The 18,533-nt window shown below is 44.8% G+C and overlaps 1 protein-coding gene across 7 annotated transcripts in view; it reads left to right on the top strand.

Moving 5' to 3' along the window:
• The window catches only part of LOC129864070 (retinoic acid receptor RXR-alpha-A), a 162,526-nt gene that overhangs the window by 125,461 nt on the left and 18,532 nt on the right, over nucleotides 1-18,533 (top strand). For 6 of the 7 annotated variants that reach the window (XM_055936651.1, XM_055936653.1, XM_055936647.1 and 3 more), the window contains 4 exons: nucleotides 1,127-1,311; nucleotides 12,591-12,720; nucleotides 14,546-14,678; nucleotides 16,171-16,262. In XM_055936651.1, the coding sequence (XP_055792626.1) occupies nucleotides 1,127-1,311; nucleotides 12,591-12,720; nucleotides 14,546-14,678; nucleotides 16,171-16,262 (540 nt within the window). The remainder of the gene's footprint in view (nucleotides 1-1,126; nucleotides 1,312-12,590; nucleotides 12,721-14,545; nucleotides 14,679-16,170; nucleotides 16,263-18,533) is intronic. The other variant, XM_055936648.1, reaches the window with a different exon arrangement.

Below are 18,533 nucleotides of genomic sequence, written 5' to 3'. Positions count from 1 at the left end.
TGTGTGTGTGTGCGTGCGTGCGTGCGTGCGTGCGTGCGTGTGTGTGCGTGTGTAGATGCGTGTGTGTGTGTGTGTGTGTGTGTGTGTGTGTGTGTGTGTGTGTGTGTGTGTGTGTGTGTGTGTGTGTGTGTGTGTGTGTGTGTGTGTGTGTGTGTGTGCGTGTGTAGATGTGTGTGTGTGTGTAGGTGTGTGCAGATGTGTGTGTGTGTGTAGATGTGTGTGTGTGCAGATGTGTGTGTGTGTGTGTGTGTGTGTGTGTGTGTGTGTGTGTGTGTGTGTGTGTGTGTGTGTGTGTGTGTGTGTGTGTGTGTGTGTGTGTGTGTGTGTGTGTGTGTGTGTGTAGATGTGTGTGTGTGTGCAGATGTGTGTGTGTGCAGATGTGTGTGTGTGGTGGAGTGTTTACGTTTATTGGGAAGAGGAGAGGGAAGAAATGGGTTGAAACCCAGAGCGCATAGCAACCGCCTCCCCTTACGGTCTCATATGAGCACACATACGCCTCTCTGGGTGGAGGTGCGGTTAGGGTTGCCTCGGCCACAGTGAGCCTTGGTGTCTGCTCAGCACACAAACCACTTCCTGTGTCTCCCTGCCAAGCCAATCACACAGCAGATCCAACAAGGCCCCGCTTTACACAGAGACTTAGTGAGACTGTTATTTACTGGACAGACTAAAAACAACATTATTTTACACAAAGACCCCATTGACGTGTGTGTCTGTGCGCCAGTCAGTCTGTCAAAGCCATTCTGTCACAATGTCTGTGGTAAACATGCAGGGCGTAAATGAGGACTCATACCACATCCATTATTAATGTGTCAATATATGGTGGTCATGAAAGGAGCTTGTTGTTTGTTATTGTGCTCTACATTGAGACACAGCAGGAGAGAGGGTCCTTGTATGAAGCGTTTGCATATGTTGTGTCTACACTCTACTGTATTTCCTGTCATGTCTCTATTCATGTGTCCTGTAATTATGGGGACTCACATATTTCAGTGTAGATCTGTTACCTCGGTCTTTATATCACACTTAATGTAATACTAATGATACACACGCACTATTTACATATGTACACACACACACAAACACCGCACACACTAGACAACACCGCAGCAGCAGTAGTGACCGGAACCAGTTTTGTTACACACAGCCGTCCAGGAGGAGCGCCAGCGGGCCAAAGAGCGCAGTGAGAACGAGGTGGAGTCCACCAGCAGCGTCAACGAGGACATGCCCGTGGAGAAGATCCTGGAGGCAGAGCTCGCTGTGGAACCCAAGACAGAGACCTACATCGAGACCAACCTGGGCATGCCATCCAACTCGGTGAGTCACTACACCGTATGTACTGTTCACCCTGTACTCTGTCCTGAAGAGCAGGAGCCGTTTACACACACACATACAGTGCATTCGTAAAGTATTCAGACCGCTTGACTTTTTCCACATTTTGTTACGTTACAGCCTTATTCTAAAATGGAAAACATTTTTAAAAATCCCCCTCAATCTACACACAATACCCCATAATGACAAAGTGAAAACAGGTTTTTAGAAGTGTTTAGAAATACCTTATTTACACAAGTATTCAGACCCTTTGCTATGACCCGCGAAATTGAGCTCAGGTGCTTCCTGTTTCCATTGATCATCCTTCAGATGTTTCTACAACTTGATTGGAGTCCACCTGTGGTAAATTCAATTGATTTGACATTATTTGGAAAGGCACACATCTGTCAATGTAAGGTCCCACAGTTGACAGTGCATGTCAGAGCAAAAACCAACCCCGGGGTCGAAGGAATTGTCCGTAGAGCTCCGAGACAGGATTGTGTCGAGGCACAGATCTGGGGAATGGTAACAAAACATTTCTGCAGCATTGAAGGTCCCCAAGAACCCAGTGGCCTCCCTCATTCTTAAATGGAAGAAGTTTGGAACCACCAAGACTCTTCCTAGAGCTGGCCGCCCAGCCAAACTGGGCTATCGGGGGAGAGGAGCCTTGGTCAGGGAGGTGACCAAGAACCAGATGGTCACGCTGACAGAGCTGTGGAGTTCCTCTGTGGAGATGGAAGAACCTTCCAGAAGGACAATTATCTCTGCAGCACCCCACCAATCAGGCCTTTATGGTAGAGTGGCCAGACGAAAGCGAGTCCTCAGTAAAAGGCACATGAGAGCCCCCTTGGAGTTTGTCAAAAGGCAGCTAAAGACTCTCAGACAATGAGAAACAAGATTCTCTGGTCTGATGAAACCAAGATTGAACTCTTTGGCTTGAATGCCAAGCGTCACGTCTGGAGGAAACCTGGCACCATCTCTATGATGAAGCATGGTGGTGGTTGTTTGTTTTTCAGCGGCATGGACTGGGAGACTAGTCAGGATCGAGGGAAAGATGAACGGAGCAAAGTACTTAGAGAACCTTGATGAAAACCTGCTCCAGAGCGCTCAGGACCTCAGACTGGGGTGAAGGTCCACCTTCCAACAGGACAATGATCCTAAGCACACAGCCAAGACAACGCAGGAGTGGCTTCGGGACGTCTCTGAATGTCCTTGAGTGGCCCGGCCAGAGCCCGGACTTGAACCCGATCAAACATCTCTGGAGAGACCTGAAAATAGCTGTGCAGCAATGCTCCCCATCCAACCTGACAGAGCTTGAGAGGATCTGCAGAGAAGAATGGAGAGAAAATCCCCAAATACAGGTGTGCCAAGCTTGTAGCGTCATATCCAACAAGACTCGAGGCTGTAATATCTGCCAAAAGTACTTCAACAAAGTACTAAGTAAAGGTTCTGAATACTTATGTAAATGTGATATTTCCATTTTATTTCGAAAAAATGTCTAAAAACCTGTTTTTGCTTTGTCATTATGGGGTATTGTGTGTAGATTGAAGAGGGGGGGAAAACGATTGAATCCACAATAATGAAATGTGGAAAAAGGCAAGGGGTCTGAATACTTTCCGAATGCACTGTATATGTACAATGACACCAACACACTTATCCACATATGCACATGCACATACACACTCATTCTCCATTTTCTAAAATGTTCCCTCGGTATGAAACAGGTTCCTCAGCCTCTGACGTGTGTCTTTGCAGTAATGGCCATTATTAACATGTAATCAGTGTTATCACAACAATTTGCCACACCATTAGAGTTCAACTATGCTGCAATCTGACAGTCTTCATTATCCTCTCTGGAGCAGGACTCCCCAGGGTATCGCTTGATTGACAGGGAGCAGCCATTAGCCAACATGAGGATGAGGAACAAATCACATCAAATCAAATAGTATTTGTCACAGTCGCCGAATACAGCAGGTGTAGACCTTACCGTGAAATGCTTACTTCACAAGGCCGCAGGAAATAAGCTTTAAAACATAAAAACAATTCTCTGCCCCAAGCAAAATGTGTAGAATTGCGGGAAATTACCTATAAAACTGCAAAATGTTCTCTCCGCCAACAAGAGGGGTATAAACAGTTTGGGGTCACATGGGTTGCGAGTTAGGGGTTTGTTACTACGCTGATAAATGACTATATCCATCTGGACCTTTGCCACTTAGGAAATTTGTGTGACCAGACCTTCTCAAATAGTACTTGAGTACTAGACTCTGTCTGGCTCAACCGTGAATAATACAACAGACTAAGGAATTAACATGGTCCACACACACCCGCACAGTCGTGGAGAGGGCACTGCAGCGCCTCTTCCCCCTCAGGAGGCTGAAAAGATTTGGCATGGGCCCTCAGATCCTCAAAAAGTTCTACAGCTGCACCATCGAGAGCATCTTGACTAGCTGCATCACGCTTGGTATAGCGAATGCACGTCACTTGTTCTTGACCACAAAATGCTACAAAAGGTGGTGTGGACAGACCAGTGCATGACTGGTGCCGAGCTCCCTGCCATCTAGGACCTCTATATCAGGCGGTGTCAGAGGAAGGCACGAAAAATTGCCAAAGACTCCAGCCAACCTAGCCATAGACTGTTCACTCGGCTACCGTCCAGCAAATGGTACCGGAGCATCGGCTCTTGGCCCAACAGGCTCCCGAGACAGCTTCTACCCCCAAGCTATACGTAAGACTGCTAAATAGTAAATGAATGGTACCCAAACTATCTGCACTGACCCTATCTATGTACACTAGACTACATATACACACACACACCATATAAACACTCACTCATACACACTACATTGACACTCCCACAGAAAACCCACACACATTCATATACACTACATATGCACATACACCCATAATACACGCACGCATACAGACACAACACAAACACACGTACATACGCTTTATGCACACAGACACACACACACACACATTCTTATTATTATCTATCCTGATGTCTAGTCACTTTACCCTGCCTTCACGTATCTACCTCAAATACCTTGTGTACGTACGGTCTATTCGGAAAGTATTCAGACCCCTTGACTTTTTACACATTTTGTTACAATACAGCCTTATTCTAAAATGTATTTAAAAGTTTTTTTCCCCTCATCAATCTATGCACAATATCTCATAATGATAAAACGAAAACAGGTTTTTAGATAATTTTGCAAATATAACTGAAATATCATATTTACATAAGTATTCAGACCCTTTAAAGTACTTTGTTGAAGCACCTTTGGTAGCGAGTACAGCCTCTTCTTGGGTATGACGCGAGAAGCTTGGCACACCTGAATTTGGGGAGTTTCTCCCATTCTTCTCTGCAGATCCTCGCAAGCTCTGTCAGGTTGGATGGGGAGCGTCTCTGCACAGCTATTTCAGGTTTCTCCAGAAACGTTTGATTGGGTTCAATACAGGGCTCTGGCTGGACCACTCAAGGACATTCAGAGACGTGTCCCGAAGCCACTCCTGCGTTGTCTTGGCTGTGTGCTTAGGGTCATTGTTCTGTTGGAAGGTGAATTTTCGCCCCAGTCTGAGATCCTGTGCGCTCTGGGGCAAGTTTTTATTTCTCTGTAATTTGCTCCATTCATCTTTCCCTCGGTCCTGACTAGTCTCCCAGTCCCTGCCATTGAAAAACGTCCCCAAAGCATGATGCTGCCACCACCATGCTTCATCATAGGGATGGTGCCAGGTTTCCTCCAGACGTGATGCTTAGCATTCAGGCCAAAGAGTTCAATCTTGGTTTCATCAGACCAGAGAATCTTGTTTCTCATGGTCTGAGAGTCTTTAGGTGCCTTTTGGCCAACTCCAAGCGGGCTGTCATGTGCCTTACTGAGGAGTGGCTTCCATCTGGCCACTCTACCATAAAGGTCTGATTGGTGGGGTGCTGCAGAGATGGTTGTCCTTCTGGAAGGTTCTCCCATCTTCACAGAGGAACTCTGGAGCTCTTTCAGAGTGACCATCGGGTTCTTGGTCACCTCCCTGACCAAGGCCCTTCTCCCCCGATTGCTCAGTTTGGCCGGGCAGCCAGCTTTATTAAAAGTCTTGGTGGTTCCAAACTTCTTCCATTTAGGAATGAGGGAGGCCACTGTGTTTTTGGGGACCTTCAATGCTGCAGACATTTTTTGGTACCTCCCAGATCTATGCCTCGACTCAATCTTGGCTCGGAGCTCTACTGACAATTCCTTCAACCTCATGGGTTAGTCTTTGCTCTGTGGGGCTTTATATAGACAGGTGTGTGCCTTTCCAAATAATGTTCAATCAATTGAATTTACCACAGGTGGACTCCAATCAAGTTGTAGAAACATCTCAAGGATGATCAATGGAAACGGGCTGCACCTGAGCTCAATTTCAAGTCCCATAGCAAAGGGTCTGAATACCTTTGTAAATAAGGTATTTATGTTTTTTATCGTTAATAAATTAGCAAAAACTTCTAAAAACCTGTTTTCGCTTTGTCATTATGGGTTATAGATTGTTAAGGAAAATGTTTTATTTAATCAATTTTAGAATAAGGCTGTAACGTAACAAAATGTGGAAAAAGTCAAGGGGTCTGAATTCTTTCCAAATGCACTGTATCTACCTCAAATACCTCACACCTTTGCCCATTGCTCTGGTACTGGTACTCCCTTTATATTGCTCCACTCTTGTGTTACTGTTTATATATTTTAACTCTGCATTGTTGGGAAGGCTTCGTAAGCAAGCATTTCACGGTGAATTCTACACCAGTTGTATGTGATTTGATCATCTAATCTAAGGAAGGTTTTACCGACAGCATCTCACCAACCTCTGGTTTCTCAGGAATCCTACTGGAACAACAGACACAGAGCAGTTGTGTAGGAGAGGGAAGGAGGGAGAGCGGGACAGAGGAAGGAGGGAGGGAGTGAGGGCTTCTTCTTGGACTCGTCTGTTCTGGGGGGGAAGTGTCCTGTGAAGTGAAGGTAGAACTCTGAAGGCTGTTATGTGAGTAAATGGGAGCTGTTTATGGGTAGATGGAAATGTACGTGATGAGCGTTGACATTTGGGAGGAGAGGGAAAGGAGAGGGGAGGGGCTGGCAGCTCTCTGACACACTAAATCACTGTGTGTGTGTGTGTCTGTCTGGGCTTCGCCTTGCCGTAACTACTCCGCTCTACATCTCACCGCTGGGGCTCTGACACCAACAGGGGGTGCCCTGCAGGAGATAGAGGAGGATATCGATCTTTTCTAGAAATATAGCTTTGATAAAGGCAGAGAAATACCAGTTGTTTTGGTCATTTTCGAGTAATTCTTGGTCATTTCTAGTGGATCCATATTTGTAGGTTTTCGTTTATTTCTTGCTATGGTTTAAGGTAATGATTGTAATGGGGAGTTGTAGTTCAATAGGCCATGTAGATTGGGTAATGTGTGACATTTTTATTAATCTAATTTGCCCTAGCTAAAGACAACTGCTGAGACACCTCCTAGTTCCCCTTCTATTGATATTTCAATTGACACTGAAAACGATCCTCATAATCATATGAAAAGGTAGGAGTAGTGATGCATCCATATGATTTTTTTGGGCCGATAACAGTATCCGATATTTTCCTTGCCAAAAAAACCTGATACCGATAACCAATATTTTACATTTTAGCTGCCTTTTAAGCGTTCTAGTACAGTTAAATAGTACTCTTGCACTGCATCTCAGTGCAAGAGGCGTCACTACAGTCCCTGGTTTGAATCCAGGCTGTATCACATCCGGCCGTGATTGGGAGTCCCAAAGGGTGGCGCACAATTGGCGCAGCGTCGTCCGGGCCGTCATTGTAAATAAGAATTTGGTCTTAACTGACTTGCCTAGTTAAATAAAGGTTACACTCACACAAACACCACACTGACCAAAAATGGCATTTACGTATGTCCCCACTACCAGTAAAACATAATCAAAACCGATTTCTTTCACTTACTTGCTGTGCTGTTTCTTGGTTCATTTGTTCAGTCGTTTCATTATCAGCCAGGAATTCTATGTAACGCTGTTTGGGTCTTTGCGTGTCAAAAAAGATACATGTCAAATAACACTATTTGACGTGTCAAATAACACGACATCTGATTTAGTAGCTATAGTTAGCTAGCTAACTATATAGCTAGGTGTCATCATCTATAATAACCCTAATTTGTAAGACAGTTCTTATTTCAATAATGGTGGTCGGACCCATCTATGTGAAGCTAGCCACAATAAGGATTAGCCACAATAGTGGACTTTGCGCTTAGCCTTCAAGGTAAAATTATGGCATAATTATACTATTTGTATTCATTTGCATCACTGTCAAAGACATACTTTTATTTTGAAGGCAAACCGCAAGTTACACGATTGTGCCTAATCCTTATTGTGGCTAGCTTCACAACACATAACCCGGTCCGGTCGAGCCTCACTAGCCAGATGAGGCTAGCTGGCTGGTTATAACGTTAGCTTTGGGCAACAGGGTTAAGTAGCTGGCTAGCTATTTATTTTCATGAACTGAAGTTCAATTTCAATAAGCAAACAACAAGTGGCAACCTAGCAAATACTCACAAGGATTCCTAAATCATTGCTAAGATTGAATGAAAATGACTGCAGGTTCTACTGGTCATTGTTTTCAGGCTGGTTGTATTGGTGCTAGCTAGGTACCAAGCTAAAGCTAGCTGCCCCAGAAGTTGCGGTCGAACAAATTTTACTTTATTACCAACGCGGTATTGGGAACACATCGTTCGTGGCCGGTGTTTGCAGACTTTTTTGTACAGCTTTGACAGTGCTACTGTATCTTTTTTGACACGCAAAGACCCAAACGGCGTTCCATAGTATGTATGTTGTGAAACTAATAGCAGTAGGTAGGGCAACATCTGAAAAATAGCGCACTTGGTAGTGTGTACTGGTGCTCGACCAGTCAGCGAAAGCCAACATCACCCACGACAGAGAACAGTTGATTGTCAAGGGCAATGAATTCCATTATCCTGGCTTTGATGGATTTCGCCCTTTGAGTTGTCTCACTGAAATGTTCTTACTCTTTCAAATGACTGCTGGACTTGTTGACTGCTCGATCCACACAGCAGACATTGTGGGCTAGGTTGCATGTGTAGCTACGTTATATAGGTAAGCACGGTAGCTTTGACATCGGTTTTTAACTTCGGCGTTAAACTAGACATCGGCCGATACTTATGTTGGCATTTTTAGCTAATATCGTCCTATTCCGATATGTTCACCAATATATCGTGCATCCATAGTTAGGAGTCGATTAAACAAGGGTAGAGAGGCACAGTCAGTGTTGGAATGTGTCCCCGTGCGGTGTCCCCTTGGCAGGCAGTCCCAGTATATTAGGATCCCCTCTGCCCCCTGTGTTAGTGAATCCCTGGGCCAGGGCCCGTGAATGCACACCATGAATGGGGACTGCCACTGTCTAATGACCAGGGTTTGGCGAAGCTGAATAAAGTGTACTTATCTCATGGTGACCTAGAACCAGAGTTAAACAGGCATTAGTAACATGCCTTCAGTCAAACAAGCCAGGGCCTTCTCTTCAAGGAGGGAGGGATGGGGAGGAGTGGGGTAACACGCCTTTCTGGGGATTTTTTCATACCTCTGTCTGGCTCTTTCTCACTATCCCTCTCTCTTTCGCTATGAATTTTTCTCATTCTGTCCGTGTATAATCCAACCTTGTGTGCTGTTTGAATCTGCCAAATTGCATAATTATTTGTCTCTCTCTCTCTGCTGTGTCTGTCCAAACAGAGAGGTACGCTAATGTTGTTCAGAGGATACTTGGTTGAGGGTACTCTCAATACTCTTCTTCAACAAACAGCCCATCATGAGATCTTTACTCTCAACTCACAATTTTGTTGGAAATTTGGATTAGGGACAAATCATCTATTGACTACCACATTTCTCTTTGTTGTCACGCAACTATCGTGGGGTTTAAGCAGAATATGAAAAATGTAAAAGCCAGTCTCTGATCTCTCCCCTCCACAAGTGATCAAAATTTAATAGGACGATATGCAAGCCAGGCATTTCCGTGAGAGGAGAGGCTGAGATGGATATTGGCTGTGAATAATGCACACAAAAGCCTTCAATTCAGTCTGGAACAAAAAACACTCATGTTTGCGGCAAGCATTAAGAGGTGTCCTCAAAGCGTCTCTCATAAGCCCAAACGCTCACACTCCCTTTCCACATCTCTCTATCTCTTTCTCAAGGGAGGGTTACGTCTCTCCTCTGGGGAGGGTTACGTCTCTTTCAGAAAATGATCAGCTGGCCCCCTATCCTCCAGAGCGAAGGATGTTCACAGAGAAGGAATGTAAAAGAGTTTCTCTCACAGACAGCTATGGGTTCTGTAAGGTCACGGTGGTCCCTCTTGGCCTGGGCCCGAATTCACAAAATCTTCTTAAGAAGAAACGTATACTTGAGTGCCATTTTTTCCTTAACTTTATACTTAAAAATACATTCATGAAAAGTTGCTATTCCTCAATAAAGTTATTGAAAATGTTCTTAAGTTTCTTCCTATATTTCATTGTGAGAAAATATTTGGAAATATTCTTAATTCCAAGATAGCTGAACCTTTGTCTTAAACTCAAGGCAGAGAGAAAATAAGCTAATGAAAGCAATTGAACATGTTTAATATAGATAGCTAGCTAGCTCGGTTGCCTAGCGACAATCATCTTAAGAAGATAGTTAAGAAGTTCATCATTGTAAATAAGAATTTGTCCTTAACTGACTTGCCTAGTTAAATAAAGGTTAAATAAAAATACAATTATTCTTCCAGACCTCGGAAGGCATTGTGGTCTCTTCCACTGTGACTCCCCGTAACATCCTCTGACTGGTGTCTTCTCACTCACCTGCAGTGAGGTAATATGTGCTCATGGCGGGAGTGTGGTCTATGTTCTCTCCTGTCATCTTCATGGTGTATACAGTGAGAAACGAGGTCAGTGTAAACACGGCTAAGAGAGCCATGCAATATTCATGAGCCTTCCCCGTGTTTAACGAGAACTCTGGGAGTTGTATTCTTTTGAGAGGCCTCGACAGGGACACAAAATACAGCCCCTTTTGTTTTGTTTTGTTTGGGCTGCGGCTGCCTTTGGAATGAATTAGCAGATTTGTTTATGTGTTTGAAGGAGAAATACAGGCGAAAAAACTGTCGCGCTGAGCCGTGCGGTCCACAACGACTCCCACAGAGACCAGATGCTTCAATATTTATAAGATGCTTTTCTTCCTCCTCCCAAAGAAAAACTACTTTCAGTTTTCAAAACAGTGCTGGCTTTGTGTCTGGTTAACTGTTTCATACTGTTTCATATTTCAAGCGGTCGTATCTGATTCTCGTCAGTCAGTGATAGTTTCACACTATAGGGAGGGAGGAAGGAAGGGGGGATGGAGTGGGTAGTCTTAGGCCTGAGCATTTGAAGTAGAGGAAGAATGGAAGGAAGAGGAGGTGCAATTCATTTTCCTCATCTTACTCTAATCTTCTCCAGAGAGCTACAGTTGGAGATCTTCCGAGCTTTCAGCATTGATCTGTGGGATTTGGTGAGAGAGAGAAGTTGGGGAGTGAGAGAAGATACGTTTTGTTATTGATAACATTGATGGGGACATTTTTTCTCTCCACTGGATATGTTTATACGTTAGAAGTGCTTGCCTCCTTCACGAACCACGGTTTCCTCCTTGGTTGAGTGAGGCCTCGAGTGAGGCCTTCAGTTTGATAGCTTCTAAAACTTGAGGTTTCTTTGCTCTTGTCCGTTCACAACCGTATTTCCATCCATCCTACACTCTCTCTCTCTCAGTTCTTTTCCTCTATCTTTCAGATCTCTCATTTTCATGTTGTCCTCTGCTAACTTTTCGTCCATATACTTTACATTTTGACCTTTTTCATCCAGACTTTACTCTGTCTGAGTCAGGAATATAACCCAGGTGGTGAGTGAGAATACAGTCTCACTATTTCATATAATTACAGAGTCTATAACTTGTTTAGCTTTCTTGAAAGCTATTTTCATAAAGGGCAATTCTGCCTCTTTTCAACTTCATATTCAATATCTCCAGCACCAAACCAGTGTCTACATATGTGAAAACGGTGCGTTTCAATGATTTGTGGTTAAAACGATAAGAAGAAAGGTCATTAAAAGAGGTTAGGATTAAAAGCAAAAAAACTTTGATTTTCAAAAACTGCAATGAGTTTTTAAAATGTTTTAACTTTTGAAGATGTCATCAGGTAGTTCTTTTTTTTCTACAAAACAGAAATGCACTGTAGACATTGCTATTGTGCTGGAGATAGAGAGTAAGGTAGTAAGGTTGAAAAGTGGTGGAATTGCCTTTTTAAGACTCATTCTCGTACGCTCACGCATTAAATTAATTCACACTTGAACACCCAAACAGTTTTTCCTTAACTCTGTGTCAGTTCAACCTCTTTTTGCTTTCTGTCTGAACACTCCATATGGCCCTCTGTAGGTAGAAGTTTTCCAAAGGAATTGCTTGCTTGGAGAGAGTCATTTTTTACTGCTGCTTCTCTGCAGGTATTTCCTCCTCGGGCTGGGACAGAATCATTGTTTGTTTTGCCTTCCTGCTCGCTCCTCCTCAGAGGTGATCATTCACAAGGCAGGGGTGTGTGTGTGTGTGGGGGGGGGGGGGGTCTTGGCTCAGCAGATCAGGCCCTGTGCTGCTCTCTCATCCGGTGGTGCACTGCTGTGACTGGACACATACTGTATGCAGCAAGAATGCACATGCACACAGTGTTCATAATACACACTCAACCACACACGTCACAATTTATAAAACGGGGGGGGGGGGGGGGGGTCTAATCCTGAATGCTGATTGGTTAAAACCACATTCCAGCTGAGGTCTATTCCACAAGTTACCACTGGCTAAATCTATGATGTTAAAATGCCTATTTACTCTGTTCCATCTGACTGCGCAATCCACTGTCTCATCAGCCCAACCAGGCTATTTATAAACTTGATCTCCACTATAAAAAGCATCTAGACATTATCTCATATTTCTTTTAGACTAACATTTAGTTTTCAACAGCAGAGATTTGTATAAACATTGCTGTCTGTCTCTCCGACATTTGGAACATTGTTTCAATATTCAAATGAAATCTGGTAACCCGTTGTATAAAAGTGATAATGCCCTCAAAGCCGGTGTTTGGAGGATATATTGGCACGGTTTGCAATATGCGTGCCAATATATCCTCCAAACACTGTCTTTTTGGGCATTATCACTTAAGTATCTTTCAGTCTTTGCTAAATGTATTTGTTACAGCAATCCTTCCCGTATGTCTCTCTCCAGCCCAATGACCCGGTGACTAACATCTGCCAAGCAGCCGACAAGCAGCTCTTTACACTGGTGGAGTGGGCCAAGAGGATCCCCCACTTCTCTGAGCTGCCCCTGGACGACCAGGTCATCCTCCTACGAGCAGGTGAGTTCAACACGACCAGGTCATGAACATTAATCAGACCACATCAGCATCCCCATGGGCAGGTCACTGCAGCATTATGGGCTTTGTAGGCTATTTGTAGGTCAAGAGCAGTCAATCTCATAGACTGAATAATCTGTCATATTCTTTATGTATGCTATCATCATTTGTGAGGGTTTTTTAAGTATTTTCCCTATATGTTGCTGATTGCTTGTCGCTCCTTATACGACGGGTGGGTCTAATCCTGAAAGCTGATTGGTTAAAACCGCATTCCAGCCGGTGTCTATTCCACAAGTTACCACCGGCTAAATCTATGACGTTTGGTTTTCAACAGCGGAGATTTGTATAAATCTTGCTGTCTGTCTCTCCGACATTTGCAACATTGTTTCATTATTCAAATTCGATCTCCAGCTGTCCCATAGTAATGAAGGTTTCGGGAGTCGGGATGAGACAGGTAGGCAGCTTTTCTCAGCCAGTCGAAATTATGAATCAACACCATTTTTATGGATATATACAAAGAACTATCAATAGAAAACAAGCAAAATGAAACGAAGTGCAGCTAGTTTGAAGTCTTTCCAGCTTCAGTTTGAAGTGATTGTGTTAGCTGTGTTCTAGGTTAGCTCTCGAACAACAGTGTTCTGACAAGAGAACTTATGTTCTATGCCAGGTGAAATTGCGCATCATTAGCTCATTGTTATTGATGTATCCAAATACATGTCACTAGAAAACAGCTTAACACATGCAAATGCAGCTACTTCATTGTTATTCTGGCTGCACTGTTTGACATGACTGTAAGTTAGTAGTTGTTGTCTAGCTGGCAAGCAAGGGATAAGAACGTTGCCAGCCAATATGGGTCGCGTCCATAGATACAGAACAAAAAAGACTGGCAACCGAACCAAGAGTAATGGACAACCAGTCGGCTTGGGTAGCAACACTAGATTTGTGTCAGGACTATATCTTGTGGAAGTATGAAATAGTATGAATGAATTCATCAAAATATTTTTTTTATAAAAATGTCAATCATTATTTGAATATGTTGATAACTTGTTGTATAAAAGCGATAATGCCCTCAAAGCCGGTGTTTGGAGGATATATTGGCATGGTTTGCCGGCCCTCGACAAACCTGTGCCAATATATCCTCCAAACACCTGCTTCTCGTGCATTATCACTTAAGAATTACACCGTTCACTTCCAAACTCACCCTGAGGAAGCCAATCCATCCCCATCCATCTCTCTAACCCTCTCCTACCCCGTCTAACCATTCTCCTTCTGGGCACCTATAGTGATTGAGAGAGTGAGACCTTCTGAGAAAGAGCTGTTCTGGAGCTAGCTGAGAGCGTCCTCTCTCTTCTTCTCAGCGCTCAGCTCACGTCTTCTATAAATAACCACTTTGGTTCTGCTGTCTCACAGATTAAAGCATTCTAGCCCCTCTCATTCCCAGCTCAACTCTGGGGAAAAGCGGATAGTGTTGCTAGGCAGAACAGTTAAAGGAGCCCTGTCACTCAAACAGCACAACGCTCTCCGTGCTTTACCCTTACTTGGTATATGAAGTGTTTTCCCTTTATTGGGATGGCAGGCGCAGTACACCCTGTTAAACACTTGTCTCTCTGGGATGCACGTCTGAGATGGGCTGTTAATGGCCCACAACCTATGCATGAAAGAGCTTTCTGGTTTGCCTAATCAGCCTAGCATTGATTCATTGGAATTCCCTTCCCTTGTTGTCAGCTCAATTTAGTTTGAATGTGGAATGCAACTTGATGAACTTTGTAATAGGTTTTCACTCCTTATCTCTCTTCTTATTCTTCCTTCCCTCACTTTTTTCCCTCAGGGTGGAATGAGCTACTCATCGCATCCTTCTCACACCGTTCGATAGCGGTGAAAGATGGGATCCTCCTAGCAACAGGGCTACACGTCCATCGTAACAGCGCCCACAGTGCTGGAGTGGGAGCCATCTTTGACAGGTAGTCAAGATCACCCTGTTGACACTGCCTTGATACAATCAGCTTTGTGAAATACATTTTTGTTGGTTGCTATGCGAAGTTTCCACAGTTTCCACAATTTGGGCAAGAGAAAAGTAGACCCTGACCTGTAACAGTGAAAAGGCTCTGTCAGAAGAAGAGGTAGTGATGCGTAACAGAGAGTGCTCTTATTATTGATTAACACACATTCATTAAATATGTATGGCTACAGGCAACGGACATTACAGGGAGATGGAGATCTGCTCAGACAGACATTTTGAAAAAAATCTATTTAAATGCGTTCCTGATGAAATCCCACTCTTTTGACTGCAATCCCATGGCAGGCTGTGACTAGTCCAAAGCAGATATTGACCTTCTTTTCCATTAGTCACATTTGATGCCTATTGTTGCATTGTTTGTTTTTTAAAGTCACATTTGTATAGACGAATGTATACAAAAGAACAGTATATGCCTTCTCAGTGTACACAGAAGTTGATAAGGCCATCCACTGTGAGATCAATCCAAGAGATGGTATTGTTAAGCACTCCAACGCTCTAAACCCTGTGTCCCCTGGCATGCTGAGTCACACACTGAAGTGTTCTTTTGAGGGCAACAGCTCTCTCTCTCTCTCTCTCTCTCTCTCTCTCTCGCTCTCTCTCTCGCTCTCTCTCTCTCTCTCTCTCTCTCTCTCTCTCTCTCTTTCCCATCCTTCACTCCCTCTGCTCTCTTTCTCTCTTCTCTCTCTCCTTCTCTTTCTCCCCCCTCCCACTCTCTCTCTCCATCTCCCTCTATCCCCAGCTGGGAATCTGTGCTCAGTGATTAGCATACTGCCAGTTCACTACTTCTAATGGATGGATTACATCTTTGCATTAACTGGGGACGCATTAAGATGACTGATAATGAAGCTCTATCTGCTCCTTCTCCTCTCCTTTCCTCTTCTCTTCTCTTCTCTCTGCCATACAAATGAAGAGGGCGGTTAACTTAAACACTCAAGTCTTTTTTTACCCTCATTGTTCCAACAGGCAAATTAAATTAGGATGAGCTAAGAGCTGCAATTGACTTGAAAGAGTGACATAGGGAGAGGGAGAGAGAGAGCGGGCGTGATGGAGTCAGAGAGGGGTGAGGAGTTTGAGCAGTCGGGTCATACTCCCAAAACGAAACGCAGCCCCGCCTAGTGATGTCACATGCGGGTGCCGGGAATGTCAGTGTTCGGTTACAGTCTGTGATTATGTTTGCGCTATGTCGTTCATGTATTTCCTTTTATCAGACATGTTCTAAGCAGCTTGAATCACGTGGTGTAGGCAGGGCTGTACGGTTTCTAGCTGGTTGAACATCCCATGTGTGTCAGGCCAGTGGGGCCTTGTTGTCAATTGATTTGTATTGAGTTTCACCTGTAGATAAAGGAGGGTGTAATGAACGATGACCAAGGGAGGTGTTGCTGGCTGATGGTCAGATCTCTAAGAGCCTGTCTATGTGTCTCCCTCTCTCCATCCAGAGTGCTCACAGAACTGGTGTCCAAGATGAGAGACATGCAGATGGATAAGACAGAGCTGGGGTGCCTTCGAGCCATCGTCCTCTTCAACCCAGGTATCACATACATACACTCCTACCACCCCTTTAATCCAGAGCCTTTTAGATTAGATTATTAGATTATAATAACAGAAAAAAAGGGTTCTGCTTGAATACATCTGTTCCTGCTACTTTAACCTCCCAAACAATGACTGCACATGATACCAGTAAACTCTTATACTGTGTGGCCCTCAAGGACCATAATACACCCTCCTTGTCATGCTGCTGCTCCAGTTTCAACTGTTCTGCCTGCGGCCTTTGAACCCTGACCTGTTCAATGGACGTGCTACCTTGTCCTGGACCTGTTGTTTTTGACCCTCTCTCTCCCGCTCCCTTTTTCTCTTTCTTTCTTTCTTTCTTTCTTTCTTTCTTTCTTTCTTTCTTTCTTTCTTTCTTTCTCTCTCTCTCTCTCTCTCTCTCTCTCTCTCTCTCTCTCTCTCTCTCTCTCTCTCTCTCTCTCTCTCTCTCTCTCTCTCTCTCTCTCTCTCTCTCTCTCTCTCTCTCTCTCTCTCTCCCTCCATCTCTCTCTCCCTCTCTACCCCACCTGCTGTCTCGACCTCTGAATGCTCGGCTATGACAAGACAACTGACAGTTAATTCTGAGGTGCTGACTTGTTGCACCCTCTACAACCACTGTGATTATTATTTGACTCTGCTGGTCATCTATGAACATTTGAACATCTTGGAGAACGATCTGGTCTTAATGGCCATGTACTCTTATAATCTCCACCTGGCACAGCACAGCCAGAAGAGGATTGATCACCCCTCAGAGCCTGGTTCCTCTCTAGGTTTCTTCCTAGGTTCCTGCCTTTCTAGGGAGTTGTTCCTAGCCACCGTGCTTCTACATCTGCATTGTTTGCTGTTTGGGGTTTTAGGCTGGATTCTGTGTAAGAACTTTGCGACATCTGCGGATGTAAAAAGGGCTTTATAAATACATTTGATTGATTGATTGATTGATGCACACACACCACCATCACCCACCAGACACATGTTCCTGAAGTGGTTTTTCCCACCCACGTAAGTGGCATGGCACTTATGTGGCCCGCAGCACTCTGCCCACAGTGCCCACAGACAGCCTCTAGCCTCCAACCTTCTGCTTGCAAGCCCTCTGATAGCCCTCTGTTAGCCCTCTGCTCTGCTAGCCCTCTGCTAGCCCTCTGCTTTGCTAGCCCTCTGCTATCCCTCTACTCTACTAGCCCTCTGCTAGCCCTCTGCTAGGCCTCTGCTCTGAAAGGCCTCTGCTCTGCTAGCCCTCTGCTCTGCTAGCCCTCTGCTCTGATAGCCCTCTGCTAGCCCTCTGCTCTGCTAGCCCTCTGATAGCCCTCTGATAGCCCTCTGCTAGCCCTCTGCTCTGCTAGCCCTCTGCTATCCCTCTACTCTGCTAGCCCTCTGCTAGCCCTCTGATAGCCCTCTGCTAGCCCTCTGCTCTGCTAGCCCTCTGCTATCCCTCTACTCTACTAGCCCTCTGCTAGCCCTCTGCTAGGCCTCTGCTCTGCTAGCCCTCTGCTATCACTCTGCTCTGCTAGCCCTCTGTTCTGATAGCCCTCTGATAGCCCTCTGCTCTGCTAGCCCTCTGCTCTGCTAGCCCTCTGCTATCACTCTGCTCTGCTAGCCCTCTGCTCTGATAGCCCTCTGCAAGCCCTCTGCTCTGCTAGCCCTCTGCTATCCCTCTACTCTACTAGCCCTCTGCTAGCCCTCTGCTAGGCCTCTGCTCTGCTAGCCCTCTGCTCTGCTACCCTTCTGCTCTGCTACCCTTCTGCACTGCTACCCCTCTGCTCTGCTAACCCTCTGCTCTAGTAGCCCTCTGCTAGCCCTCTGCTCTGCTAGTTCTCTGCTCTGCGAGTTCTCTGCTCTGCTAACTATTTGCTAGCCCTCTGCTAGCCCTCTGCTAGCCCTCTGCTCTGCTAGTTCTCTGCTCTGCTAGACCTCTGTGGGGTCATGTCTATGTTCCCTCAGCCGTATGTTCCCTGGGCCCCATGTTCCCTCAGACCCATGTTCTCTCAATTCTATCTTTTAAACGTGGTAGTGTGCGTGGTCAATGGTGCGGTCTCCGACTGGACATTTTACTGGCTGCAGAGAAGGAATTGCCGTTTTAAAGGTAATTTCTTGCAATTCTATACAGTTAGCCATGGGGCTGAGAAAACATTTTCCATTTAAAATCTAATTAACTTCCATTCTACACATTTCGCAATGGCTTAAGCTGTGTTCTTATGCTATCTGAGTAGCTCAAACATTATATCAAACTCAATGGGGTCCCCATGCCATGCCATTGGTGATTGTTTGTTCTCAA

Source organism: Salvelinus fontinalis, chromosome 10 (genome assembly GCF_029448725.1).
Source record: "Salvelinus fontinalis isolate EN_2023a chromosome 10, ASM2944872v1, whole genome shotgun sequence".
Classification (NCBI taxonomy): Eukaryota; Metazoa; Chordata; class Actinopteri; order Salmoniformes; family Salmonidae; genus Salvelinus; species Salvelinus fontinalis.
This window is presented reverse-complemented; position numbering and strand designations above follow the sequence as displayed.